Raw genomic sequence first — 27,988 nt, 5'->3', positions numbered from 1 at the left:
ACCCAGCATTAAATCCCCAGCACTGGGGAAAAACAAAACCAACAACAAATGACCAAAGTTATTACAATCAATTTTGTGTATGATTATAAATACTCTAATTTTTCCCCCAGTATGGGGGGATTGAATCCAGGACCTCTCACATGCTAGGCAAGTGGCTCTATCACTGGGAGATACTTTCCCAGCTCTTTTTACCTTTTATTTTGAGACAGAGTCATGATATGTTGCCAGGCTATCCCTGAACTTAAGACCCTCCTGCTTCAGCCTTCTAAGTAGCTGGGTTTACAAGTGTAAATTCTTGGAGTAAACAGAACAACCAAGCATAAATATCTGTTCATAATTCAGAGTTCTCTCCTTAATAACACCTGTAATCACAGTAGTTTGGAATGTTCAGGGAGATGGATCGCAAGTTAGAGGCCAACTTTGTGAGATACTGCCTTAAAATAAAGAATTAAAAGGACTAGTTTGTAGCTCAATGGTGAAGTACCTCTGGGTTCAATTCCTAGTATAAAACAAACTGGCTTCTGCTTTTTTTTTTTTTTTTTTTGACAATTAAATATTATAACCAATATAGTAATGTTCTATGTCTTTTTAATTCATGGCATCTATAAAGTGCTTATAGTCATTTTGATAGCACAAGAGATAGAATTTTGATTATATAAAAATATAAAAATCTGCCTGAATAAGAAGGCAAAATATTTGCAACAAATTTCTACACTTGAACAAGGGTTTTAACAGGTTCTACCAATGTTAACAAATATGCAATCAAGTACTGCAATCAAGTAAACTTTAAAAAAAACTCTTAAAGAAAAATTGGTTTCTTCAATGTAGAATTTTCTTACAGACTTCTGATATCCTAACATACACAGTGATTCTCCAAGGGGAGGAAAGAAGACTAAAGAGGTTACCCCTCCCAAAAAAAAAAGAACCATCCCAATATGGAATGCATACTTCAATGATCATATTGAATGGGGAATATTTCTATGGAAATCCTCCAAATTATGAGAACTTTACTTTAAAAAGAAAGACATTATATACTAATCAGTCAGTTTCCCTCAACTTGAAATGCTGATGCTTTCCAAATATAAACTCATAATGTAAAACCAAGTTTGAATATAAAAAATGTTGCCTTAGGCACAATCATGAAATGAAGATATACTAAATTAATATAAAGGTCAACAGTTTTAAAAATATTTTTTTAGTCGTAGATGGACACAATATCTTTATTTTTATTTATTTATTTTTATGTGGTGCTGAGGATGAAACCAGGGCCTCATGCATGTGAGGCAAATGCTTTACCACTGAGCTACAACCCCAGACCAAGATCAACATTTTTAAGTTATCAAAAAATATAAAAATAAATGTTAATAACATAGATAATAGGCTCATAAGCCCATATGACCCTTTAGTAAGTAGTTCTGACAGTTTGATATCTTTATTTTTACTTGTTTTAACTGTCATCGGTTTAGTCACTTGTCAGTGACTGTTTTTCTTTTTTCCTTCTCTGTTGATGTTTCCCTGTTCCCAACCCCTGCCCTCACTTAATGAATACATCTATTTATTTTAGTAAATAAACACATTATTTTGGTGCAGCAAACCTTATCTCCAGTGGTGGCATTAATACTAGATAGCATTTATTGCTTTATATGATTTTAAACTATATTATACTGCCTCACTGAAACTGAGAAAATTAGAAACAGTCAATTCTTCATAAAATGAAAAGCACCAACCACCAACAGTTTCACGACCACAATCTGTTTAGCAATGTTAAACCACATTTTAATCTTCAGTTTCTGATTATTCTCATCAATGCAATAGTTCAGACAGCTGAGGATGAGAGGTTGTCAACAAAGTACTGCTATAACTGTTTAACAATTAGTGATTTAGCAAGATGCTGTCTTAAAATAAAAATAAAGGTCTGGGGTTGTAGCTCCATTTGCCTAGCACATGAGAGGGTTCTATCCTCAGCGCATAAAAAAAAAAAGGATATTGTGCCATCTACAACTAAAATTATTTAAAAATAAATAGGTAAAAGAGCCGGGAATGTGGCTCAGTGGTAGAGGTCTCTGGGTTCAATTTCCAGTACCACAAAATAAATTGAAAAAGCAAGCTATGTATTTCCAATAACATCCGAAAAAGCTCATTCATTCTAAACTAGTCCAGCTTCTAAATCATATCTTTGACGAAGATCAGTTCATGAGGGCTGCCAAGTACCAATTTCTTATGGAATATTCAGACTGATAGCTAAAAACAACAGAATCTACCAGAGCAGAAGAATGACTGTCTAATTCAACTGAGGAGTAGTATGCATACTACCATGGAACCAATATATGTGTCTTAAACCATCCTGGCTCTAAGAACCAGAGCTTACAACTCCAGAATCAAACCTTAATTTCTCAAGGTAGAACAAAAACATCTTTGGTGTTCTGGAAATTAACACTTCAAATAAAATATTTAAGTTACCCAGAAACCTTGACTCAGAGTGAAATAAAATAATCAGCACAAAATCTGATAGAGTTGACGTTTAATTTATGCTAAACTTTTTTTTTGGAAGAATATTTAAATATTTTCTTCTAAAGATACATTTTTGTTTGTTTGTACTGAGGATTGAACTGAGGGATACTCAATCACCAAGCCACATCCTCAGTCCTATTTTGTATTTTGAGATAGCATCTCACTGAGTTGCTTAGCGCCTCATCAGGCTGGCTTTGAACTCGGATCCTCCTGAGCCACTGGGATTATAGGTGTGCACCATTGCACCGGCTAATTTTTTTTTTTTTTACTTTCTATATTTTGCTAGGCTACTGTTAAAATCTGGATTTAGAATGCTTTCCAAAGGCTCCAATGTTGAAGGCTTGGTCCCCAAGCTGCCACAAAGTGAACAGCTTTGCTCTACCACACCCTCCTGGCCATGGTGTTTTGCCTCAACACAGGCCCAGAAACAATAGAACCAATTAAGTGACCATGGACTTAAACCTCTGAAACTGTGAACCAAAATAAATCTCTTTTTCTCAGATATTCTGTCACAGTGACAGAAAGATGATTAATACAGCCATCTACAGAGATTTTGGTAAACATCAATAAATAATTTACTCAAGCAAATAAAATGTCAAAAAAAATCACAAAATATGCTACGGAGTAGAAAATGTAGATGCGTACAGACAGGGAGTGTTACACAACAAGCCTTAAATAATAAGTATGCAAAATAAAATGACAGACAGTACTGTCCTCAGAAAGAAAAATATTGGTTTGACCTACAAATTGAACTGCAAATCTATCACAAGAGACAAGAATTAGATGTGAGTATACTAGGGTATTATTTGTTCAAAATGTAGGCAAAATGAAAACCTAAAAAAGTATAAATTAGGTGCTAGAGGGGTATACTGTGGTCTGAATGTTTGTGTCTCTCCAAAATCCAAGTTGAAATCTCCAACGTGTTGGTATAAAAAGAGGTGGGACACCTTTGGGAGGTCACTAGGTCACGAGGGTGCAGTCTATATGAGTTGGATTAGTGCCCTATGAAAGTGGCCTGCAGAAACTTCTTTGTTCCTTTCCCCAGGTAAGGACACAGCTAGAAGGTGCTGCCTATGTGGAACAGGCCTTCACCGACACCAAATCTGCCATGTCTTGAACTTGTACTTTCCAGCCTCCATAAGAGTCAGGAATAAATTTCCGTTTTTTATGAATTACCTAGTCTAAGGTATTTTGTTATAACAGTCCAATAGAATATATTTAATTGGAAAACTCAATTTCTGGTTTCAAAAAGTATATATGTAACTTTAGATGATAATAATCTATATCTTAATATTTTCATAATTAAACATCAACCTCACATTGATATTTATTTATTCATTCATTTATTTGGCACTAGGGACTGAACCCAAGGATGCTTTACCTCTGAGCTGCTACATCCCCAGCCCTTTTTATTTATTCATTTATTTTTTTGGTACCAGAGATTGAACTAAGGGACACTTGACCACTGAGCCACATCCCCAACCCTGTTTTCTATTTTATTTAGAGACAGGGTCTCACTTTGCTTAGCACCTCGCTTTTTACTGAGGCTGGCTTTGAACTGTGATCTTCCTGTGTCAGCCTCCCAAACCGCTAGGATTACAGGCGTGAGCCACTATGCCCAGCCCAGCCCTTTTTATTTTGAGACAGGGTCTCATTCAGTTGCTGAAGTTGGCATTAAACTTGCAATCCTCCTGCCTCAGATTCCCGAGTCACTCAGATTATGTATGACATGCACCTCCCCTTAAATTGTTGTTGAAGCATAGAATGAAGGGACTAGAAAATATAACAATAATTTGAAAAGTTTTAAGTTCTAAATAAACAGGGTGGCATTAAAATTCAGAGATGAGGGCTGGGGTTGTGGCTCAGTGGTAAAGCGCTTGCCTCACACATATGAGGTCGTAAGTATGATCCTCAGCACTGCGTAGAAATAAATAAACAAACAAATAAAGGTATTGTGTCCATCTACCAAAAAAAAAAAAAAAAAGAAAGAAAGAAAATTACAGATGACAAAAAAAGGATGATTGTCCTAGAAGAGTGTATTCCAACCAACTTCATAAAAAAGCAAATAAAAATATTATCTAACCTTGTATTAACTTTATCTGCTTTAGGGGAATTGTTAATTTTTATTTTTGCTTTTTCATTTTTTTCTGTATTGGGGATTGGACCCAGGGGTGTTTTACGAATGAGCTATATCCCCAACACTTTTAATTTATTTTAAATTTTGAGACAGGGTCTCATTAAGTTGCTAAGTTGCTCAAACTTGTGGTCCTCCTGCCTTAGTTTTTTTTAGTTTTCAGAGTCACTGGGATTACTCATGTGTACTACAACACCCGGCAAGGGAAATATTTTTTAAAAAACAAACTCATGGATGCTCTCCAGACTTTATTAATGAAAACTTTCCTTTTAAGCAACAGTTCTATGTAAACTATCGGCTTATTTTTCCATTTTCAGCCAATAAGTCAAAACAAAATAAAAACAATGCATATTCTCCGTCACTACAGCATCTGGTTCTTAAGTCCCAGATACAAAATACTTTTTCCCCTTCTCAAAAATCTTCTTATCCTTCTCTTATGAAACTCATGTCTTATCAACTCACCTAGAATCTTGTTCTCATAATAATCAATTTGGTTTCTAATAACTTCACTCTTTCCCATTTCATAACCCCTGCCCAATGGTCGCCAACTGGGTCTCTCCTCCTTTAAAACAAAGTCCAAATTTGTCTTCTATCTCCCTCCACTTCTTTTCATGGTCCAATTCCTTGAACTCAGCCAACATCCCCTGCACTTCTACCTCCTGCTCCATTACATTCATTTAAACATCAATCCCTACAAGCTTCTCAGGGCTCAATGCCACTTGCTTATCAAATCTACTGGGGTTTCATTGTACTTCTTATCACTTATCTTATGCAATGACCTTTTCCCCTTTGACTCTGTTATATCAAACTTGGTTCTCTTCTTATTTCTTCTATACTTATGTTTTACTTGCTAGTCTGTCTTCCTTGCAGGGACCCCTAAAGCAAAACTGTTTTCTACCATTTTTTTTTCCCCCTCTGTGAATTTAAATTCACTGCCATCAAGTATTTCAAGAGCTAGAAAAATACTGATTCCATGATCTAGTAATACTGTTCTTGAAAATTTATTCTAAAGAACGACATAAAATTGGGGGAGGCAGCAAACACATAGGTTTAAATATAAAAAACTGGAAACAAAAGGGACATAGCTAATTAGACCATGGCATATTTCTAAAGTAAATATTTAAACTCAACTCTATGCCCAAAGGCAGTTTCCAATGATTTTATTTTTTAAGTTCTAGGGCTTAAAAAGAAACCTAGAAGAGATTACTCCTTTTGATAGAGAATAGCCCCAAAGGATCCCATATCTAGGGATTTGTAATTAATCGAATATTACTATTAGAGAATTATTTTATTTTTTTTATTTATTTATTTTTTTTCTGGTACCAAGGATTGAACCCAGGGGCGTTCAACCACTGAACTACATATCCAGCCTGTTTTGTTGTTTTGTTTTGTTTTTGGAGACAGGATCTCACTAAGTTGCTGAGGCTGGTTTTGAACTTGCAATCAATCCTCTTGCCTCAGCATCCTGAACTGCTAGATTACAGACATGCAACACTGTGCCCAGGTTATTATATACATTTTTTAAAATTTTATTTAAATATTTTTTTAGCTGTAGAATGGACACAAATATCTTTATTTATTTTTATGTGATGCTGAGGATCAACAAGTACCTCACACACGCAAGGCAAGCACTTTACCGCTGAGCAACAGTCCCAGCCCATTTCTATACATTTTTAATGTTCTGCATTCTTATTGCCATTTTTATTGTTCCAAGGTCAATATTTTCCAGTGAACTGAAAATCTAGTTTTGTAATGAACTCATCATATGCAAAATTGATAGTATAATTTCTTTGAGAGCATTTCTATTCTGTCAAGTAGTTTTAAAACAAAGCTGGGAAAAATGAATTACAAATACTTTGAGAGGGATTAATTACTGGAGCCTTTTGTGAACTGCAGGTAAACCATAAGTTTCCTATGGGAATTTAGGAAAGTTACTCTGGACCTGTATTTTTCATTAATAGAAAAAAAGACTAAATGTTCTCTGAAGTTCATTTAGAGAGGTGTGGAAGCACATGGCTATCCATAATCCCTGCAAACTCAGGAGGCTGAGGCAGGAGTACCACAAATTCAAGGTCAGCCATAACAGCTTAGTGAAACCATTTCAAAATTTAAAATTACAAGTACTGCTGGTGTAGAGCATCGCTGGGTTCAATCTGAAGCACAAAACAAAATCTACAAAGTTCCTTTTAGATCAAAAACTTCACAATCTTCGGCTGTTGCTGGAGCTCAATGGTAGACCGCTTGCCTAGCATGCAGGAGGCACTGGGTTTGATCCTCAGCACCACATTTAAAAATAAATAAATAAAATAAAGGTATTGTGTCCATCTACCACTAAATCTTTTTAATTAAAAAAAAATCTTCAGAATCCGGATTATTCTACCTGTAACAAACTTAAGCTACACGAGGTTCTTGTACATGCTGTTCAGTCAATTTAATTATATATACCTATAATAACTTTCCTGTAGTTCCAAAAGTTTATATATATTTGTCATCACAATTTTAGTACTTTTCTATATTATCTTAAATATCTTGTATAATATTATCAAATAAAGGAAAAGCTACTTAATTTTCCCTTTTTCCTTGCTGCCTTTGCCCATTTAGATACTATGTATTTCTAAATACTGTTTACATTTTGTATCAGCAGGAATAAAAGCTTTAAATGAACCAGTAAACTTTGCTGATTCCAGGTTAGTTACTTTGTTAAACCCAAATATTTGCTTAATAAAAAGACAATTTGGGCAAATATACTCAAGGGATATAGGTGATTTATTTTTTCCTCAATCTGCTGAGATTTGCCATCCTGTGATTTTAGGGATTTGCTGTATTGGTACTTTCTTTTGCTTTTTTTTTTTTTTTTCCTATTGGAGACTGAACCCAAGAGCACTTTACCACTGAACTACAATCCAAGACCTTTAAAAAATTTTTTATTAGTGCATTATAATTATATAACATTGGGGTATAACATTTTGAGAAAATTATACAAGCAAGGAATATAATTTGCTCCACTTAAGTCATCAGTACTTCCCCTTTCTCCTTGCCTCTATTCTCCAGTCTTTCTTCTAAACCCTTTTTATTTTTTCTATTTTGAAACAGAGTCTCACTAAACAGGGTCCAGGATGGGCTAAAACTTGCAAACTTCCTCTGTTAAATCTTTCTACTTGCTAGGATTATAGGTGTGTGCTACCACATCTGCCTGCATTCAGTACTTTTGCCTGACAACAGAAGGTGGACACATTCAAATTCCAGCTAATCATGAACTTAGTAAGTAAAGGTGGGGGGAGACCACATTTAATGTGTGAAGATTTTTTTTTCCCAGGATTAAACCCACAGCCTCACCAATGCTAGGCAAGTAAGCTCTACTACTCAGCAATACCCTCAGCACAGTTTTTTTTTTTTTTTTTAATCCCTCCCACCCCCCCCCAAATCTTTTATTTTCTACTTTAAGAGAGTCTCTCACTAAATTTCCCAGGCTGGTCTTTAATTTTTGAACCTCCTGCCTTGGCCTCCCTAGAAATTAGAAATACAGGCCTGGGCCACCATTATACGCAAAGACTATGGTAAAATGCTTAATTCTTGTAGTAAGTTTGGGGATGTAGCTAGCCCAGTGATAAAGCACTTGCCTAGCATAGAGGAGGTGAGTCACTAGGAGCATGCCAGATTGGAAAGATTCATTTTCCTTGTGGCCCCTTCCCCTTCTCTGCTTCCTGGTTGCCACGAATGGAGCAGTACTCCTCCACCAGGCCCTTCCACCATGATGTTCTGCCTCAGTAGGCCCAGACCAATGAATTCAGTCTACTATGAAAGAAACTTCTGGAACCATAAGCCAAAAAAAAACCTTCCCTTATCCAAGTCCTATAATCCCAGTGACTCGGGAGGCTGAAGTGCTAAGCAACTCAGTGAGACCCTGTTTCTAAATAAAATAGGGCTGGGAGTGTGGCTCAGTGGTTGAGTGCCCCTGAGTTCAATCCCTGATACTACCCCCCCGCCCCCCCCCCCCCAAAAAAAACCCTTTCCTTTCCCAAGTTGTTTTTGTCTGGTATTTTGACCACAGTGATGAAAAGCTGACTAAAACAATAAAAAAAACTGACTCTCAGAGGCTTTAATGAGCAAATAAGTTCAGTGTATGTCTTAGAATGGGAGATGGAAGGATTAGGGATTCCTAAGGGGAAGGGAAGGGGGCATGAGGGAGAGGAAGGGAGTGAGCATGAGGATAGGAAAGATGATGGAATGAGATGGGCATCATTACCTTAATTACATGTATGAAGACACAAATGGTATGACTATTTTGTGTAGAGTGATATAAGTATGCTCTATATGTATAATATGAATTGTAATGCATTCTGCTATCACATGTAACAAATTAGAATAAAAAATTAAAATCAAATAGCCCTAATGAAAGGTCAAAATACTTAAAAAAAAAAAAAAGGGGGTGGGGTGGGGGTGGGGGTGGAGGGAGACTAACATTTCAATTACTGGAAAGGACTATTCATTTTTTAATACAGAGCTTCTAAGATTATTTTCAAAATAAAGTTTTTATTCATATTCAACTCCAAAGATTCATTCTATAAAATAATTTCTAAGTTTGCACAGGTTCAATTTCTTGGCCGAGAAGAATCACTCATTTCCTAACACACTGATCACCCAACAGTCACACCTTAATGTACTTGGTATACACTAATGCTGCTCCATTAAAAAAGTCACATGGCAGATATTGTTTCTTTCTACAACATAGTCAAACAAGAAATTTCAGTCAAGTAGATAAGACAGTCAAATGGTGCTCTGAAATGTCTGGGAAATAGATGGTCTTTTTTAAAAAAATTTTTTTAGATGTTGATGGACCATTATTTTATTTATTTATATGCGGTGCTGAGACTCAAACCCAGTGCCTCACACACGCTAGGCAAGCGCTCTACCACTAAGCCACAACCTCAGCCCGGAAATAGATGGTCTTTTATAGGACTATAATTATGTAGAAAGCCAAGCATATATATGAACATTTCCACAGTCTTAAATTTGATTCTTGAAGGTCCTTCAGAGAATTAAACTTTAAAATGCCTATGGTCCATCACAATATCTGATCTCAAAACATACTACATAGTTATAGTAACAAAAACAGCATGATATTGGCATCAAAATAGACAAGAAAACCAATGGAATAGAAGACAGAGACAAATGCACACATACAATCATCTCATACTAGACAAAGGCACCAAAAACATGCATTGGAGAAGACAGCCCAAAGGCACCAAAAACATGCACTGGAGAAGACAGCCTCTTCAACAAATGGTGCTGGGAAAACTGGAAAGCCATACGCAGCAAAATGAAACTAAACTCCTATCTCTCACCATGCACAAAACTTAACTCAAAGTGGATCAAGGACCTAGGAATTAGACCAGAGACCCTATGCCTAATAGAAGAAAAAGTAGGCCCAAATCTTCATTATGTCCAATTAGGCCCCGACTTCCTTAACAAGACTCCTAAAGCACAAGAAATAAAATCAAGAATCTATAAATGGGATGGATTCAAACTAAAAAGCTTCTTCTCAGTGAAAGAAACAATGAGATGAAGATAGAGCCCACATTTAGGGAGCAAATTTTTGCCATACTCACATCAGATAGAGCAGGAATCTCCAGGAAATATAAAGAAAGAACTCCAAGAACTTAACAACAAACCCCCCCCCCAAAATCCAATCATTAAATAGGCTAAAGAGCTGAACAGACAATTCTCAGAAGAAATACAAACGATCCACAAATATGTAAAGAACAAAAATGTTCAACATCTCTAGTAATTAGAGAAATGCAACTCAAAACTAAGATTTCGTCTCATTCCAGTCAATGGCAGTTATCAGAGAATACAAGAAACAGTAAGTGTTGGCGAGATGTGTGGGAAAAGGAACACTCATTCATTACTGGTGGAACTGTAAATTGGTGCAACCAATCTGGAAAGCAGTGTGGCGATTCCTTAAAAAATGTGGAATGGATCCACCATTTGACCTAGCTATCCCACTTCTTGGACTATACCTAAAGACTTAAAAACAGCATACTACAGTAATGCAGCCATTTCAATGTTTATAGCAGCACAATTCGCAATTGCTAAACTGTGGAAGCAACCTAGATGCCCTGAATGGATAAAGAAACTCTGGTACATATATACAATGGAATATTACTCAGCATTAAGAGAATAAAATTATGGCATTTGCAGGTAAATGGGTGGAGATGGAGAATATCATACTAAGTGAAATAAGCCAATCTCAAAAAAACAGGGGCTGAATGGTTTCTCATAGACAAGTGGATGCTAATCCATATGGGGGAGGGGTGCATAGGATAAGTGGAGGAGCTTTGAATGGAGCAAAGGGGAAGAGGGGAGGGGGGCAAAAGGGTAGGAAAGATGGTGGAATGAGAGGAACATCATTACCCTAGGTAAGGGTATGATTGCACGAATGGTGTGACTCTACTTCATGCACAACCAGAAGTGAAAAATTCTCAAAGTGCTTTCCACTGTCATATATAACTGATTAGAATAATAAAAAAAAGTTCAACACCAAAAAATATATATATACACATAAAATACAATTTTGAGGCTTTACTTTTTAAAAGCGTGACTGGTTAGAGTATCATCGACATTGGTGATCAACTCCACTTTTTGCCTCTTGATAGAGGCTGGGAGGGTGGGGCTGAAAATTCCAGCCCTATGTATATGGAGAAAAGATAGCCTTTAGCCTTTTAAACAAATGGTGCTGGGAAAACAGGATATCCACATGTACAAGAAATCTCTCAACCTGCACAAAAGTCAAATCAAAGTGGATCAAGACTTAGGCATTAGAAAGAAACTTTATAACTACTAGAAAAAAAAACAGGCTCAACATTCCAATATGTTGGTTCAGGAAATGACTTCCTTAAGACTCTTAAAACTTAAGAAATAAAACCAAGAATAAATGGAATGGCGTCAAATTAAAAAGTTTCTCAAGAAGACAGAGCTACAGAATGGGAGAAAATCTTTGTCCGCTGTTCCTCTAGCAGGGGATTAATATCCAGAATATATGAAGAACTCAAAAAAAAAAAAAAAAAGGCCAAAACCCAAATAACCCAATATCTACAAAGCACCAAAAACACATAAATGAGTTAAAAAAAAAAAAACAGTAGAGAAATAATAGAGGAGGAAAAAGGGGAGAGAAAAAGGTCCACTAGTGACTGAAATTGAGTAAATCTAATTCCACACATGTGAGATTTTGTCAAAATGAACTATAAAGCTCTATTTTTTAAAATGTCTAAGGTCTCCTGAACTCTAAATCAGATCCAAGAGGATGCAATACAATTTATCCAATTTACATAATTTGCCTGAATTGTTACTCTGCAGTGAAGACATGTCCTACACTTATGCTGTATGTTAGAATTACCTAAGGAGCTAAGAAAAACTCCAATATCCAGGAAGCATGCCACCTCAATTAAGTCATAATTTAGGGGTAGTATTTTACCTTTTAAATTTAATTTAATTACAAAATAGGGCTAGGGATGTGGATCAGTGGTTGAGTGCCTGAATTCAATCCCTGGTACCAAAAAAAAAAAAAAAAAAAAAATGGAGGGGAAGGGGGAAATTACATCTATACTAAACATATACATACTTTTGTTATTATTCCCTAAATGATGCAGTATAATGACTATCACCTAATATTACATTGTATTTGGTATATTTGGTATTATAGGTAATCTAAAGGTGATGGAGGTGGGAGGAAAAGCATGTACTTATGACATTTTATATAAGGAACTTGAGCATCCATGGATTTTGGGGTTTTTTTTGCAGGGGGTGGGGGGTGGATTCCTGGAACCAGTCTCCCCATAGATAACAAAGGGCAGCTATATAAGTCTTCTTTCAAATTCCTGGCTCACAGCTCCTAAAACTCTTGGAATCTCTAAAACCTCTTTTTTATATATTAATGAGATGATGGGTAGCTAGAAGCTTCTGGATAGCCTCAGAATGGAGGCTGTTTGCTAAAGGAACCAATTCTGTGATTAGAGGGCTGGAATTATCAGCCCCACCCTCCCAACCTCTAGGGAGAGGCAAAAAATGGAGTTGCTCACCAATAGTTGATGCTCTAACCAATCATGCTTCTTAAAAAGTAAAGCCTCAAAAATTTAAAAGAACAGGGTTTGTAGAGCTTCTGGACTGACCAACAAATCTTCAGGCAGAAAGCATGCATGAACACCAAATTCATAGATGGTAGTTGCTGTGCTGAAAAACCCTTAGGAATTTTGCTGTACGTATAGTTTCATCTGGCTATTCATTTATATCCTCTGTAATACATTGGCAGTTTTGAGTAGACGGTCTTCTAGGGTTCTGGAAGACCTCTAGGAAATTATCAACCCTGGGTGCTGGAGACATAGCTCAGAGGTAGAGCACTTGTCCAGCACTGCCAAAAAAAAAAATTATGGAACCCAAAATGGCGGAGGATGGGGTGGGGGGGTGGTCTAGAACTTCCCATTTGTAGCCATGTCAGAACTGTGGGTAACCTGGGCCTATACTTGTAATTGGTGTCTAAAAAGTGGAGTAGTCATGTAGGATTAAGGATCTGTGGGATCTATGCTAACTCGGGTTAGTGTTTTTACTGGATTGAATTATACGACACCTAGCTGGTGTCAGAGAACTACTTTGGTGTGGAATAACTGAATATATGCTATCAGTAGTATTAATGCCTTGTCCTGGTCAATATGGCTCCCTGGATGCAAGCCACAGACATCCCTCTAATCTTCACCAAGAAGCAGCAGCAGACTGAGAAGGCTGGAGGGTGATTGGCAAGCACGGGACACATTTGGCAGAGCCCATCACACTGGTGTGGGCCTGAGAAGCAGCAAAAAAACAGAAGTGAGGCATACCTGAATGGACATTGCAGGAAAGTTCAGACTCTAGGATTTACCAATAGTATTAGTACCTGATTAGCAAAAATTTGGACCAATAGTGTTAGTATTTTGTCAAGACCTGACTTTGCATAAATTTGGACCAATGGCCAAAGAGCTATACAAACACCAAAACTAGTAGACTCAAGCAGCCCCCCTGTCAGGTTCCCTCTCAGCCCTGAAGATTCGACTCTTCCCATTTAAATAAATCCTTCTCTTTTACACTTACTCTTCTGTGTCTGTGGATTTCATTCTTCGAATTTTAAGGACAAGAACCCAGAAAGAAGAAATTGGCGATGAGCTACTGGGGTCTGCTGCGACACTGGAGGGCACAGACCAACATAAAGAGTTGCAACATGGCACTTGATAGTGGTAAAGAATCTGGTTTTGCAAGCTGGGAACAAGCTTTCTCAGCTGCAGAGACCTACAGCTTTTGCAGACCTCACCTGCCAGCAAAAGCAGAGAATCTAGTTTTGCCTTAAACTCCAGTTTCAGTGAGTGTTGTACATATAGAGTAGGAAAAATCAGTGGTTGTTTTTTCTCTATAGACTTAGAAAGTTAGAAGAAGTCTACCATATGATCCAGCAACTCACTAGTAGGTATACATCTATAATAAATTAAAACATATATGCACACAAAAATATGTACATGAATGTTCATTGCAATAATGTTCACCAAAAAGTGAAAACAATCCAAATTGTCAAACAATGATAAATGGCGACAGAAAATAATCCAAATATCAATTGATAAATGAATAAACAGTGATACAACCATAAAATAGACTATTATTTGGTCCCCAAAAGGGAAGAGGTACAGATCACAGCAAAAATATGGATGAACCTCAAAAATAAGTAAAAGAGGCCAGTCACAGAAGGTCACTTGTAGTGTGATTTTTTTCATGAAGTACCCAGAATAGGTAAATCCATGGAGAGAGAAAATAGATTAGTGGTTTCCTGAGGCTGGAGGAAAAGGAAAATTGAGTGACAGTTAACAGATAAGGTTTTTGTTTTTTTTCTAGGACGATGAAAATGTTCCAACAACAATGTTAATGACTGAATATATTAGAAACCCCTGAATTAGGAACTTACTTTGAAAGAGTAAGTTTCATGATATGTGAAATATATTTCAACTGGAAAAAAAAAAAAACCTGCCTTTTAGAGTTTATATAAAATGCTCACATTTTATTTGGCTAATTCTCAAATTTTGTTTGGAAATCCTACGTCTATATCCTCCTTCCTGTGATCTGGAAACACAAGAGACTTCAGATGTCACATAATCACAAAAGAAATCTGTCTTTTTCCCATTTATTACCAACACAGGAACTAAGAAAAAAAGGGAGGAGTTAAAACTAGGAAACCTACAGCACAACTCAATCAACTCCAAAAACTCATGAAATGAAATAATCTGCAGTTTTACCTCATATGATTGTTTCATCACCCTTATTTATGGAGGGGGTTTACAAACTATTAAAAGGCAAAACTAAGAGTCCAAACCCAATTATAGAGCCAGGTATGGTAAATGCCTGTAATCCCAGTGAGTCAGGAGGCTGAGGCAGGAGATCACAAAGTGGAGGCCAGTTTCAGCAATTTATCAAGACCCTCAGCAACTTAACAAGACCCTGTCTTGAAATTAAAAAATACAATAAAAAGGGCTGGGGATTGAAGTTCAGTAGTAAAACATCCCTGCATTCAATCCCCAGCACCAAATAAAAAAATTTATCCATTCAACATTTACTGAGAACCTACTAATCCCCAGGCACTCAGTTATATCCAGAGACAATAGTAAATAAACTAATAAATAATAAATCATAGATATGAAGAATTTTGCAGTGAAGGGAATTATTAGTGTTGGAGGAGAGGGCTATTTTTGTATTCAGTGGTAGGAAAGACCTCACTGAAAGAATAACACTCTAAAAAGGATCAGAAAAAAAATTTAAAAAAAAAAATAAAAAGGATCAGAATGTAAAAAGGAGTCTTCCAGGTATGTGAGAAGAGCATTCAAAGCAGAGGAAACAACTTGGGCAAGGGCCCTGGGGCAGGAATACTAAGGTCATTAATAGGCTATAAAGATAAAGAGTACCTGAGTGAGGTTAAGGCCCGTTAGCTATAGCAGGAATTCTGGATTATACTTAAAAAAGGGAAGCCACAGTAGAATTGTGAGTGAAATGATATTTAACTTTTGTTTGGACTTTAATAGGTTGAAAGAAGACAAAGGGCACAAGCAGAAAAACCATTTATAAAGCTGATGGTATAATTCAGGCAAGGGATGATGATTATCTATATCAGAGAATAATTCAAGAGGGAACAAAAAGTTGATTTCTAAAAAAATCAAAATTAAAAAAAAAATTTTTTTGTGGGCGGGGTGGGGGGATTTCCGGGATTAAACCCAGAGGTGCTTAAACAGTGAGCCACATCCCCAGTCATTTTTATTTTGAGACAAGGGCTTGCTATGTTGCTTAGGGCCCTGCTAAATCACTGAGGCTGGTCTCAAATTATAATCCTCCCATCTCAGCCTCCCCAGTAGCTGGGATTATAGGTGTGTGACACCATGTCCACTGGTTATATTTTGAAGATAGAACTGCTGTGATTTGCTGACAGTCTGACTATGACATAGGATGAATCCAAGATTTCTAGTTGAGCAAATGAAGAATGAAGTTGCCATGTACCAACATGGAGAATACTACAAAAAACAAGTTCAGGAAAGATAAATTTTTTACAATGGCAACTAAATCAAATTAAAGTCTATTCTCAGAATTATAAACAACTCAAAGACATGTACTATTTGTTGGTGATATAACATTACACTCACAGGGCTGGGGGTATAGCTCAGTGGTAGAGCAGTGGCCTAGCATATGTGAGGCACTAGATTTGTTCCCAAAACCATCAAAGAAACCCCCCAAACCACATGGAAGCCTCACAGATAAAAGACTATCAAATGAGGGGTTTTGCTCCCTGCTCCAGTACTAAGGATGGAACCTAAGGCCTTACACAGATAGACAAGCACTCTGCCACTGAGCTTTATCCCTAGCACCTTTTAGAGTAAATTTTAAAACACCTAACAAACATGAGCAAGTATTCTGCAGATAATATTCATAATGAGGAAGACAGCTGATATGAAGATGCATTAAAATTCATCTGATAACTGCTCAATTTAGGTAAATACTAAGCAAAATGTATTTTCAGAAAGATACTGGATATCATCCCACTTTTAAAACTCTCCTTAATAATAAAGATTTTCTTTAAATTGAAAATATGTACCATTATAATTTTATTCACTGCACAAGTATACACATAAAGAATCTCTTTTTAAAATTTGATTCATAGGGCTAGTGGTGTAGCTCAGTGATATGAGTGTTGGTCTACCATGAGCAGGCTCTGGGTTCAATACTCAGCACTACAAATTAATAAAAATTTTATTCACAGAGTAACCTTGTATATTAAAAACCCTATGAAATATTTCCTCTCATTTCCTCCAGATTTTATTTTGTTTTGTTTTATACTGCTGGAGATTGAGCCTCAAGTGTGCTAGGCAAGTGTTCTACCACTGAGCCACAAACCCAGTCCTCCTTTCCTAGCTATAGATGCTATTAAACAGCATTTTAGTAAGGACTTAATTTTTAATTAAAAGGTTAATTATCCTAATGATTTCTCTATAATGCCAAACTTATTAAAATGTTCATTAGCTACAACTTCACAGCATCAGTCGAATTCAGAGTTTGATATCTAATCCCAGCCTCACTACTCAGTTACTATGTAATTTCAAATAAGCCACTTACTTAAATAAGTAATTACTTACCGGACAGAAATCACAGTGTATGTCTCTATAGAACGAAATAAAGTTATCTGAAATTCCCTTTTACAATGTAGCAATAAGAATTCAGAGGGGAAAAAAAATGAATATAAAAATATTTGAAAAAAATCAAAGTTTGGCAAACACATAAATCAAGAAAAAAAGCAACTTTTTGGAATATATATAAATGTAAATTATAAGTTACTTCTTTACAGGTATTCAACGTTAATAGAACTGCTTAATAAATTCCCCTGAAATAGAATTTAAAATACAGAATTTGTGAATTAGAAGTATTCCTTTTAAGTGTCAAGTGATGGACAACTGTTTACTATATGTACACTTAAGGGACAGAGAGAAACGTTTGGTTTTTTTTGGTTTTTTTTGCTTTCATGAAATCTATAGCCAGGGGAGAAGATATTTGAAAAGTTAAATAAAAACTTAAACACTTTTCATACCAAAATAAAAGATCTCATAAAGTGATAATTGAGTAAAAGCAAGAGTACAACATCAACTGCTCTGAGGTAAGAAGATGATTACTACTATTTTGTTTACATATGGTCTACTATCTACTTACATTTAGCATTCAAAGAATATCCTCAATTCTTTCTATGCTTTTTCCCTTTTCCCTTGGCTCCTACTCCAACAGCTCTCAGGGGGGGGGACTTATGACTAAAGAATCCAACAAACCTCAGATATTAAGATGCAAGTTCTCAATGCTTAATGAGACTCAGGATCCAAAATGACAAGTCAATTTTCTAATTTTTGATTCACTACATCCAATTACTTGCGTAAAGAACAACATAGAGCTGTGAATAACTCCAAATCATTATTTCTAAACCTTCTGACAATAAACACACATTTATATTCTATCTCCTGTTACTTAATCTCAATCTCCTTCCAACAATCTAATAAGACCCAGCTAGGTAAGAGGAAGAAAATGCAGAAAAATAATTCAAATTGAATTACTTGTGAGTTATCTCAAATATATCACTACTTTTTTAGAGTTAGCATCAATTCTTATTCAATGACTTTCCAAGATCTTAAGACATAACATAAGAAGAGTCTATATCTAAAATGAATAGCATCAAATTAGAAAAATATACCAGGTATACTTTAAAACTTCTAACTAAAGAGAAGTCTGAATGAAGCAGCTAAACTCTAAAATTGGAAAATACATCTAGACCTGGTAACATACACCTGTAATCCCATAAGACTCAGGAGGTTAAGGCAGGAGGATCACAAGTTCAAGGTCACTGTCCCAAAATAAAATAAAAAAGGCTTGCCTAGCATACATGAGGCCCTGAGTTCAATTACCAGCACTGAAAAAACTAATTAAAATTCACTTTAATAATTGCCTTTACAGTTGGGGATGGAAAATTTGTACCAAATAATCAGAAACTGTAAAGTAGTACAACTAAAGATGTGTTATAAAGTACTTTTCATTTAATATTTTAAGATTTCTAGAATTAACAAAAATTAAATGTAGATTCCTTTTACTCTTGCCAATTTTAAGTATCACCAAGAATTAAAAATTATTTCTTTAGCCAGGTGCAGTGCCTTTAATCCCACATGCCTTTAATCCCAATGACTCAGGAGGCTGAGGCAGGAGGATTGCAAGTTCAAAGCCAGCCTCAGTAAATTAGCAAGACCCTGTCTCAATAAATAAATAAATTTTAAAAAAGGGCTGGGAATGTGATTCTGGGTTAAATCCCTGGCACACCCCGCCCCACATCAAAAAAAAAACAAAGAATGGTTTCTTAGGCATGGTGATACACACCTGTAATTCCAGCAATTTGGCAGGCTGAGGCAAGAGGACTGTAAGTTCAAGACCAGCCTCAGCAACTTAGCAAGGCCCTAGGCAATTTATCAAGAACCTGTATCAAAATAAAAAATATAAAGCACTGAAGATGTAGCTGGGTGGTAAAGTCTTCATTAAGTTCAAACCCCAATACCAAAAAATAAAAATGAAAATAAAAAATAAATAAAAAGAACTGGAGATATAGCTCAGTGGCAAAGGATCCCTGGGTTCAACCTCCAACTTCAAAAAAAAAAAAAAAAAAAAGGAATGCTTTTTTGCCAGGTGCAGTGGCACATGCCTATAAACCTAGTGACTCAAAAGCTGAGGTAGGAAGATCACAAGGGCAAGGTTATCCTCTTCAATTTAGTGAGACTCTGCCTCAAAATAAATAAAGGACTGGGGATGTAGCTCAGTGGTAAAATACCCAAGATTCAAGCCCTAGTATAAATAAATAAGAATGGTTTCTTGGGCTGGGGTTTTGGCTTAGTGGTGGACCCTTCGCTTAGAACATCCAAGGCCCTGGGATTAGATCCTCAGCATCACATAAAAATAAATAAATAAAATAAAGGTATTGTATCCAACTACAACTAAAAAGCACATATTTTAAAAGAAAAAGAAAAAAGAATGGTTCTTTGGCAATGTGACTCTGTTCCAGGAAGAAATAAAAGGAAAAAAATCAGGAAAGAATGCCTCTAGGAGCCCAAATAAGTGGGGAAATCATTATCTTGAACTGCAAATTGAAGATTTTCAGTCATATAACAGAGCTTCCCTAACCTTGTAAGTGTACTAGAATATCAATCACCCACCAATGGTCACAGAGTTGCCTAGCCAGGTGCTTCTAGGCTTCAATAACCTCATCCACCTTAGTGTACTACTAAAAAAAAATTTCCTAAATGTGGCATAACCTGAAAGATTGAGAAGCACTGACAGACTACCTTAAAGCAGCTACAATTTCAATTCTAAAATACATACTCTCCAGTAAAAAATTGTTTATCCTTACTTGATTTTATTGCATTGATCCTAAACATTAATTTCATTTATCAAGTAATCAAATCCCACATTATATTTGTATAATATGGCATGTTTTTTTAAAAAATATTTTTTAGTTGTCAATGGATCTTTTATTTATTTATATGTGGTGCTAAGGATGGAATCCAGGGCCTCACACATGCTAGGCAAACACTCTACCACTGAGCCACAACTCCAGTCCCAATATGGCAAGTTTTAAAAATACAATTCCTCCAGCAGGGCATGGTGGTGCACACCTGTAATCCTAGCAACTTGGGAGGCTGATGCAGGATTGCAAATTCCAGGCCAGACTCAGCAACTTGCCAAGGCTCCAAGCAATTTAATAAGACTGTGTTACAAAATAAAAAATAAAAAGAAGCCCTTGCAGCTTTATAAGTCACTTTTTCTTTACTTCTTCAGCAGCAGTAATATCCTAATGTAAAATTTTAAAAATTTACAGGCTAGGGATGTAGCTCCAAGGTAGAATGCTTGTTGAGCATGCTCAAGGCCCTGGATTCTAGCACCAGTTCTGGTGGAAAAAAGCTTTTTAAATAAGGGCATCAGCAGAGCAGCATTCTGTGTTATAGCATACTTTTTCCCAACCAAAATCACTCAAATACTGACTTTCTAACTTCATTCCATGATTCTTCTCCACAACACTATCACTTTCTAATTTACAATTAACTTAAATATTTTGTTCTGAGGTAGTACTTAAGGCACAGGAAAATGCACTATTGCAATGTCGGATATTTTTTTCACTGCTTAAGTCACCATGTAAAAGTTAAGACTATCGGCATCTCTCTTAAAAACAAATCTGCCTTCCAAATACTTGAAATATAAATCTAACCAGGTAACCCTGTTCTCATATCAAATATAATCACAAAGCAGGTGTAGCGGCAATTGCTTATAATCCCAACACTCTAGAGGTTGGGGCAGGAGGATTACAAATTCCAGGTGAGTCCACCCTGGCTAATTTAGATCCTGCCTCAAAATAAATTAAAAAGAGCTTGAGACAAAGTTCAAGCAGTAGAGCATTTGCCAGGTTATGGGTTCAATCATCCCTAGGTATCTCACAAGTATATATTTAGATCTTAATTTTTAGTCTTAAATAATTTTATCTTAATACAAATAATGTTCAGCTGGTCATAACAAATAATGTTTTAATCTCAATACAGATAAAAATCTTAAAGCGATAATATAGCCATCTACTACTGTTCAACTGGTGTTCTACAGTTCCTTTTTAGGCCTCAAATGACGAAACTTCTCTAACATCTCAGGGGAGGTTAGTGTGAAATATAATGTTTCCTGAAATTGTTCTTGTTTTTCTCTGCACCACTTCGTGACATCTCTTCAACTAGTAATGTTTTGCGAAATTTTATTGTTCTTCAGGAAAGTCCAAAGAGAAGCAAAGGTAAAGAGAATATCATAAAGAATACGTAGAAATAGGACAGACAACATAAAAGCACAGAAGTAAATATGAAGCAAAAATTATATGTATTGAATAAAAGAGGAAGAAAATGAAGAAAGAAAAACACTTTTAGCATAGGGGGAAAAATGGAGGGGACAGACACTTGCTTATTCTTCTAAAAACAAAAGCAAGAAAATCCTTTTAGTAAAAATGTATTCTCTTTTCTTAAGAGGATGGTATTAAAACTCCAAACGGCATTCAGCTGACACTCCTAAGGAGAGTTGTACCTTCTCTTCTCACATGTTTCAAATACCGCTAGTCTTATTTGTGAATTAAATGCAGAATAGATAATGCAGGAAAAACTACAACTGTGGTTGCCATCTTTGCCTGAAAAAAACAAACTCCCTGGACTAGGGCGAAGGGGGGGGGGGGGGGGGGGCACGACACTGGGGGACAAATTAAGATGGAAAGCCAGAAGACCAGTCAGGTAGATAACAAACGTCTTCCACCAAATTAAGGTTCCATTTAAAGGTGTGGGGAAGAAGGGCAAAGAGCTACTCCCTTACCGCGACCGCAAGGGTGGGGCATTGTGGGGAAAAAAAATCAGAGGGCGAGTTATCTCTAGAGGTTTAAGGGGGCTAGTGACCAACCTCCAGAGCTCGCACCTTAGGTGGCAAATGATGTACGTGGCCTAGGAGTTTATTCGGAAGCGAGGGGGGGGAGGGCTGCTGCAGGATTGCTCACGAGTGCCGAGACTAACAGAAGAAGGTACCCACTGGGCAAATGATTAAGAGTCTAAGGGAAGAGAAAGAAGGGGCCGAGCAGTTTGGGAGGACAGGTTTGGGAGGCTGGGCAGAGGCCGCTAAGCGCCTTCTCTGGGAACGCCTTTTCAAGCTCCCCCACACTCAACTCAGCCCCTCTGAGGGCCGCCCCTGCCCGGGCGACAACGGCGGGCGCAGCTGTTTCCGCCGGGCCGGGCACGGCGGAAGAAAAGGCATCCCTGGAGCTGACAGAAAGGCCAGCAGCGGCACTCTAGGAGTGCAGGGCGGCGATTCCAAGACCACCATCGCGGAGCCAACACCAAACTTCGCCCTTTCTTCCTCCTAAGCCTTCTTTATCCCCCAACTTCCCGGCCGGCTGGTGTCCGCTTCGACCGACCGAAACACCGCCCCCCCACCCCCGCGCCCTTCCTCTCGCCGCCTCTCACCCCTCCACGACGCCCTGAAGCTAGGAGAAGACCAGTCATTTGGACGGCTCCGGAGCCCGCCCTTGGGTCCCGAAGTCTCAGACGCCGCCCCCGCCCGAACGCTCACACCCTTTCGGCAGCTCCCTCACCCGCCCAGATGCAGCAAACTCTTCTCACCTGCATTGACGCCATGATGGAACCATCCCCCAAAGGCCAGCGAGGCCAGAGACGCAGGGGGCGGAGCTGCCGTGCTCGCGTCACGCCGCGGGGGCCTAACATCCCGGGCGCGGGGGGCGGGGCCTCTGATGGGAAGGGGATGGCGCAAGGGGATTGGCTGGCGTGCAAGGGCGCCCGGGGGAGGGGCAGGGGCGCGGCAAAAGGCTCTGTGAGTACCCCGGATCCCAGCCCGCCCCTGAGTTTAGAGTCGCCGCTCCGCTTTTAACCCGAACATAGTTAGTTTTTCCGTCTGTACTGCGAGATCCTGATGCGTCTGGATCCATGCGGTTTATTTCTGTTTCATTTTGTTCTTCCAACTATAAGGTGTGTTTACAGATTTTTATTTCGGGTGTGTTTTTCACACCAAGTGTGTGTTTTTCACACCGCCCACTTTGATAATTTTATCCCTCGGGACCAGAAAAAAACTTCCGGGGCTTCTTTCTGTTCCACGCGGACTTGGAAATCTCATATTCCTTATTCGGGGTAGAGAGACCCACTTTTCCTTGTACAACGGGATGATAATTGAGAGCAGAACGACACTGGTATTTTAAAGGCATGGGCTTTTAGATTTGTAGAGCTGAAACTTGTCTGAAAAGAGAGATTTTTTTTTAAAGTTTTTCTTTGATTTTTGATTTCCGCTCCCTTATGCCAACGAAACTTCTTGTGTATCATAAATAGGTGTTAATGGCATTCGAAATTTAATAGAGATTTTACCCCAGGCATGTTTTTTTTAAAAAAAAATATATACCAGCTTCACGTTATAATATACACATATCTTTTATCATATCCAGGTGTCTTCAGCCTTTTTCGTGGTGGGCAGTTTGGTGGTGGAAAGTTTGGTGGCCCACCACAAACTACAGATGAATTTGGGTAGGAAAAGCTGAGCATAGAGAATCCTAAGAATGCACCAGTTCTGCCAACATTTATCAAAAGCCACATCTTTAAAAGCTCTTCCAGGACTGAAGATGTCATCGGTTTATAAAAGGAAGGTGGAAACCAAAATCTTGCACCTCATGTTCTATCTCTTTAAAAAAAAAAAAAATCAAGGTGGATAACACGCTGGGTAGAAGATTTTGCTTTACCAGAAGGAAAGCTTAAAATCTGTCATATCTGTATATCTGTCATTTTATTCATTTGGCTTTCTTTTTAGACATTTCTCTAAGATATAAATATAGGCAATGTAGGATATCATTCTTCACACTCTTAAGATAGATCATTATGTTCTCTGGGAACATCCATAATGTGAAATGTGTTCAAAAAGGAAAAAGATCTTTAAAATATGCCAGTTATTCCATGGTATAATATTAGACACACTGTTCTTCCTCACTAGAGAAGTTATATTGGTATACTCTTCCTCTCTGAATTGCAGTCTTTGCCAGAAATGAACTGATTTCCCCCTTTTTGTACACAATGACTGTCCTTGAGGAAATTTGAATGCTTTTGGCAACCAGAAATCAACCAGAAGCATACCAAATGTTAGTCCAGTTGTGTTGTCAACATTACAACAGTGAGTAAAACCCATATATCCTAATGAAAGAGGTAAGATTAGGAAAAAGTTTCTAGATTTTTTTTTTTTTTATTTTAAGGATCTTCATCCCTATAAACTCAGAAAATTGTTCCAGAAGATCAAGCTTACCATCCTAAGAGTCACTTTGCTTAAAAGTTGATTCTACCTAAAGGAGTAAGTGACACCAGATGATCCCACAAACAAAGCATTATGGCATCATCAGAGCAAATAGCATGCCAGGACAGATGCTAAGAAAAAAGAAAAGTGGTTGCAGGAATTCTGACATTGCTCACAGTAAAACTAATATTTGGTCCCTTGGGTTTCATATATATTGAAAGGATCTTTACAGGAGGAAAAAGTCAATTATCAGTCATGAATGAAATACTAAACAGCACAAAATTACCTATATTTTTCACTCTTTCATTAAAATATAATAGAGGGGTGGGAATGTAGTCCAATAGTAAAGCACATTCCTAGCATATTCAAGGTCCTGGGCTTGAGTCGCAGTTCCAAAACAAAAATATATAATAGATCCTGGCATACTTGGGAACTAAAGTAGTAACTTTTGGATAGTGTAGAGGTATATTGTTATGTTAACTAAGCATGAACTGTTATATCTGAAACAGTTGCAAGCTGTGGTGGCAAATGCCTATAATCCAAGGCTGGGGAGGCTGAGGCAGGAGGACTACAAGTTCATGACCAGCCTCAGTAATTTAGCGAAACCTTGTCTCAAAATTAAAAATAAAAAGGTCTGGGGATGTAGCTTAGTGGCAAAACACCCCAGGTTCAATCCCCGGTTCCCAAATAAATAAATAAATCACTTGAGTGTGCAACATGAAGACTAGATTCACATCACATTTCTTTACAGAGTGGGCTTATGATCAAATAGGCAAATGTTAAAATGTCAGACAATTTCAGAAGTGGAAGAGAAAGTGAATTGCTCACAAGCTGTATAGGAGTCACATCGATAGAAATCACTTTGGAAAACAGTTCAACAATAATGAGGTTAAAGTTTTCCATATCTTTACAGAATAATCTTAACAGCATCATTTGTGGTAAAAGATTCTTAAATATTAAATGCAATAGGTTAAGCTCTTTTGGATTCTGTTTCAAACTGTAAAAAAGATATTTTTGAGACAACTGGAGAAAATGAAACAGAATGGATCTTAAATGATACTAATGAATTGTTATGTTATATTTCATAATGGTATTTTTTGAAATTTCCACAGTAAGACAAGCAGGTTGAGATGAGGCAATTCTTTCTCATTTTACCAAATGCCCCAACTTCCATTTCTAGTAAGAAGTAAAATCAGGACACATATAAGCTGTGTATGAGTCTGAGGAAAGGCCTGAGACATGGAGGACAAAATTAGCCACTGGACTTGATAGTCAAAAGGAGGAAATATGGGAAACTAAGAACACTGAAGGATCCACAGAAGGACCACTGGAAATAAATCCTACTCCATTCACTTCCAAAAAGAAAGAAAGAAACGAACAAATACTGGAGCTGGGTGTGGTAGCACATGCTTAAGATACCAGCTACTTGGGAGGATGAAGCACAAGGATCACAAATTTCAAGCCAGCCTCAGCAATTTAGCGAGACCCTACCTCAAAATAAAAAAAAAAAGGTTTAGGGATGTAGCTCAGTGCTAAAGCACTCCTGGGTTCAATCTCCAGTACTGAAAAAACAAAGTAAACAAACAAAAACCAAATGGACCATAGGGCAATTGCTGCAATATTGATAATGTAATTTGATTAGTGGATGCTTTTGTTCTAGTGATTCACTAGATTGGAAAGTTAGGAGCAGTTCTGTGAGGATTTCCTTGTAGGAACATCCCAACTACGCAGGAGACTGAGGCAAGAGGATTACAAGTTTGAAGCCAGCCCAGGTCTCAAAATAAAAATAAAACAAGAAGGGCTGGGGATGTAGCTCAGTAGTAGAGCACTTGCCAAGCATGTGTGAGGTGTAAGGTCCTGGGTCTCAACACACACACACAGTCCCTTGCTTGAGTCTGTATCTCTATAGAGTAGTTTGTTCCTCGTGGCTGATCGCACTAGAGAAATGAAGGCAGTTCAGCAACCAATAACTTGATTATTGGATGTTTGAAAAGGCACTAAATAAATATTTTGAAGTTTATATTCTTACCCTATTTCTGTTGTTAGCAAGCTTGAGCAAGGATCCTAATCTCTCTGGGTTTATTATCAAAATTTTGCAAGCCAGACTGCATGACCTTTTCAATTTCATCCAGATTGCAAATTCTATTCATCTAGTAAAAGAAATTAAAAATTATAATGAGTTGTCAAAAATGTAATGTTAAAAGTCTAAGATAAAAATGTGATAGGAATTTTGTTCTATTTTAAGTTTAAAAATCACTTTTCTAAATATATTAAGGAAATAACTTGGCTTTATTGTAATTTATGCAGAACTACTTAGGGCTTTAGCTAATTTTTCATTCTTATGTCATCTAGATAAAGTATATGCAGGATTTCATTTCATGAAATAGCAAAAATTCCATAATCACAATTTAGAGAGATACTTTTAAAAAAGCATATTTACAAAGCAAAATGCATTATTGTAAAAAAAATTTTGAACTCAACCCAGTCATTTCACATGACTCTCCTAATAAAGGACAGAGAAAATTAATAAAGTAACAATGATTTGCATATGTGGCTTATTTTGTGGGACTGGTTTGTAGACAAAATTGTGAATTAGGAAAACTTTTACAGATGTTCCCAATAAAACCATCATGAATTTTTAGAAATATCATAAGTTGAAAATACGTCTAATATACTAACCTAATAAATATTAGAACTTAGCCAATTCCACCTTAAATGTGCTCAGAACACTTACATTAGCCCATAATTGGTCAAAATCACCTAACACAAATTCTATTTCATAATAAAGTATTGAATATCTCATTTATTGAACACTGCACTGAAAGTTGAAAAAAAACAATGGTTGTGTAAGTATAGGAGGCACAGACAGGTATATTGTGAAAATAATGGGATGCAAAAGCACAAAACACAAAATCCAAAAATGCTAACAAGGCAAAATATGTCTCAAAAAATAAAGGAGGGTTGGGGTTGTGGCTCAGTGGTAGAGCGCTTGCCTAGCATGAGTGAGCACTGGGTTCAATTCCCAGCACCATATATAAATAAATAAATAAAAATAAAGGTCCTCGGGCTGGGGATGTGGCTCAAGCGGTAGCATGCTCGTCTGGCATGCGTGTGGCCCGGGTTCGATCCTCAGCACCACATACAAAGAAAGATGTTGTGTCCGCCGAAAACTAAAAAATAAATATTAAAAAATTCTCTCTTTCTCTCTCTCTCTCTCTAAAAAAATAAAATAAAATAAATAAAAGTCCTCAACAACTAAAAAAAAAAAAAAATAGGAGGATGGCGGGTTCAAAGCCAGCCTCAGCAATGGCAAGGCACTAAGCAACTCAGTGAGACCCTGTCTCTAAATCAAATACAAAATAGGGCTGGGCATGTGGCTCAGTGGTTGAGTGCTCCTCAGTTCAATCCCCCATAACAAAAAAA

At 37.2% G+C, this 27,988-nt stretch overlaps 1 protein-coding gene across 1 annotated transcript in view; it reads right to left on the bottom strand.

The window, feature by feature from the left end:
- Ube2w (ubiquitin conjugating enzyme E2 W) overlaps positions 1–22,984 on the bottom strand; it is a 60,471-nt gene extending 37,487 nt beyond the window's left edge. Inside the window, exon 1 of the mRNA XM_027949600.2 lies at positions 22,903–22,984. Within this exon, the coding sequence (XP_027805401.2) occupies positions 22,903–22,917 (15 nt within the window). The 5' untranslated portion in view covers positions 22,918–22,984. The remainder of the gene's footprint in view (positions 1–22,902) is intronic.
- Positions 22,985–27,988: the final 5,004 nt, after the last annotated feature.

This window comes from Marmota flaviventris, chromosome 15 (genome assembly GCF_047511675.1).
Source record: "Marmota flaviventris isolate mMarFla1 chromosome 15, mMarFla1.hap1, whole genome shotgun sequence".
Taxonomy (NCBI): Eukaryota; Metazoa; Chordata; class Mammalia; order Rodentia; family Sciuridae; genus Marmota; species Marmota flaviventris.
Note: the sequence above shows the minus strand (reverse complement) of the source record. Positions and strands in the feature narration are given on the sequence as shown.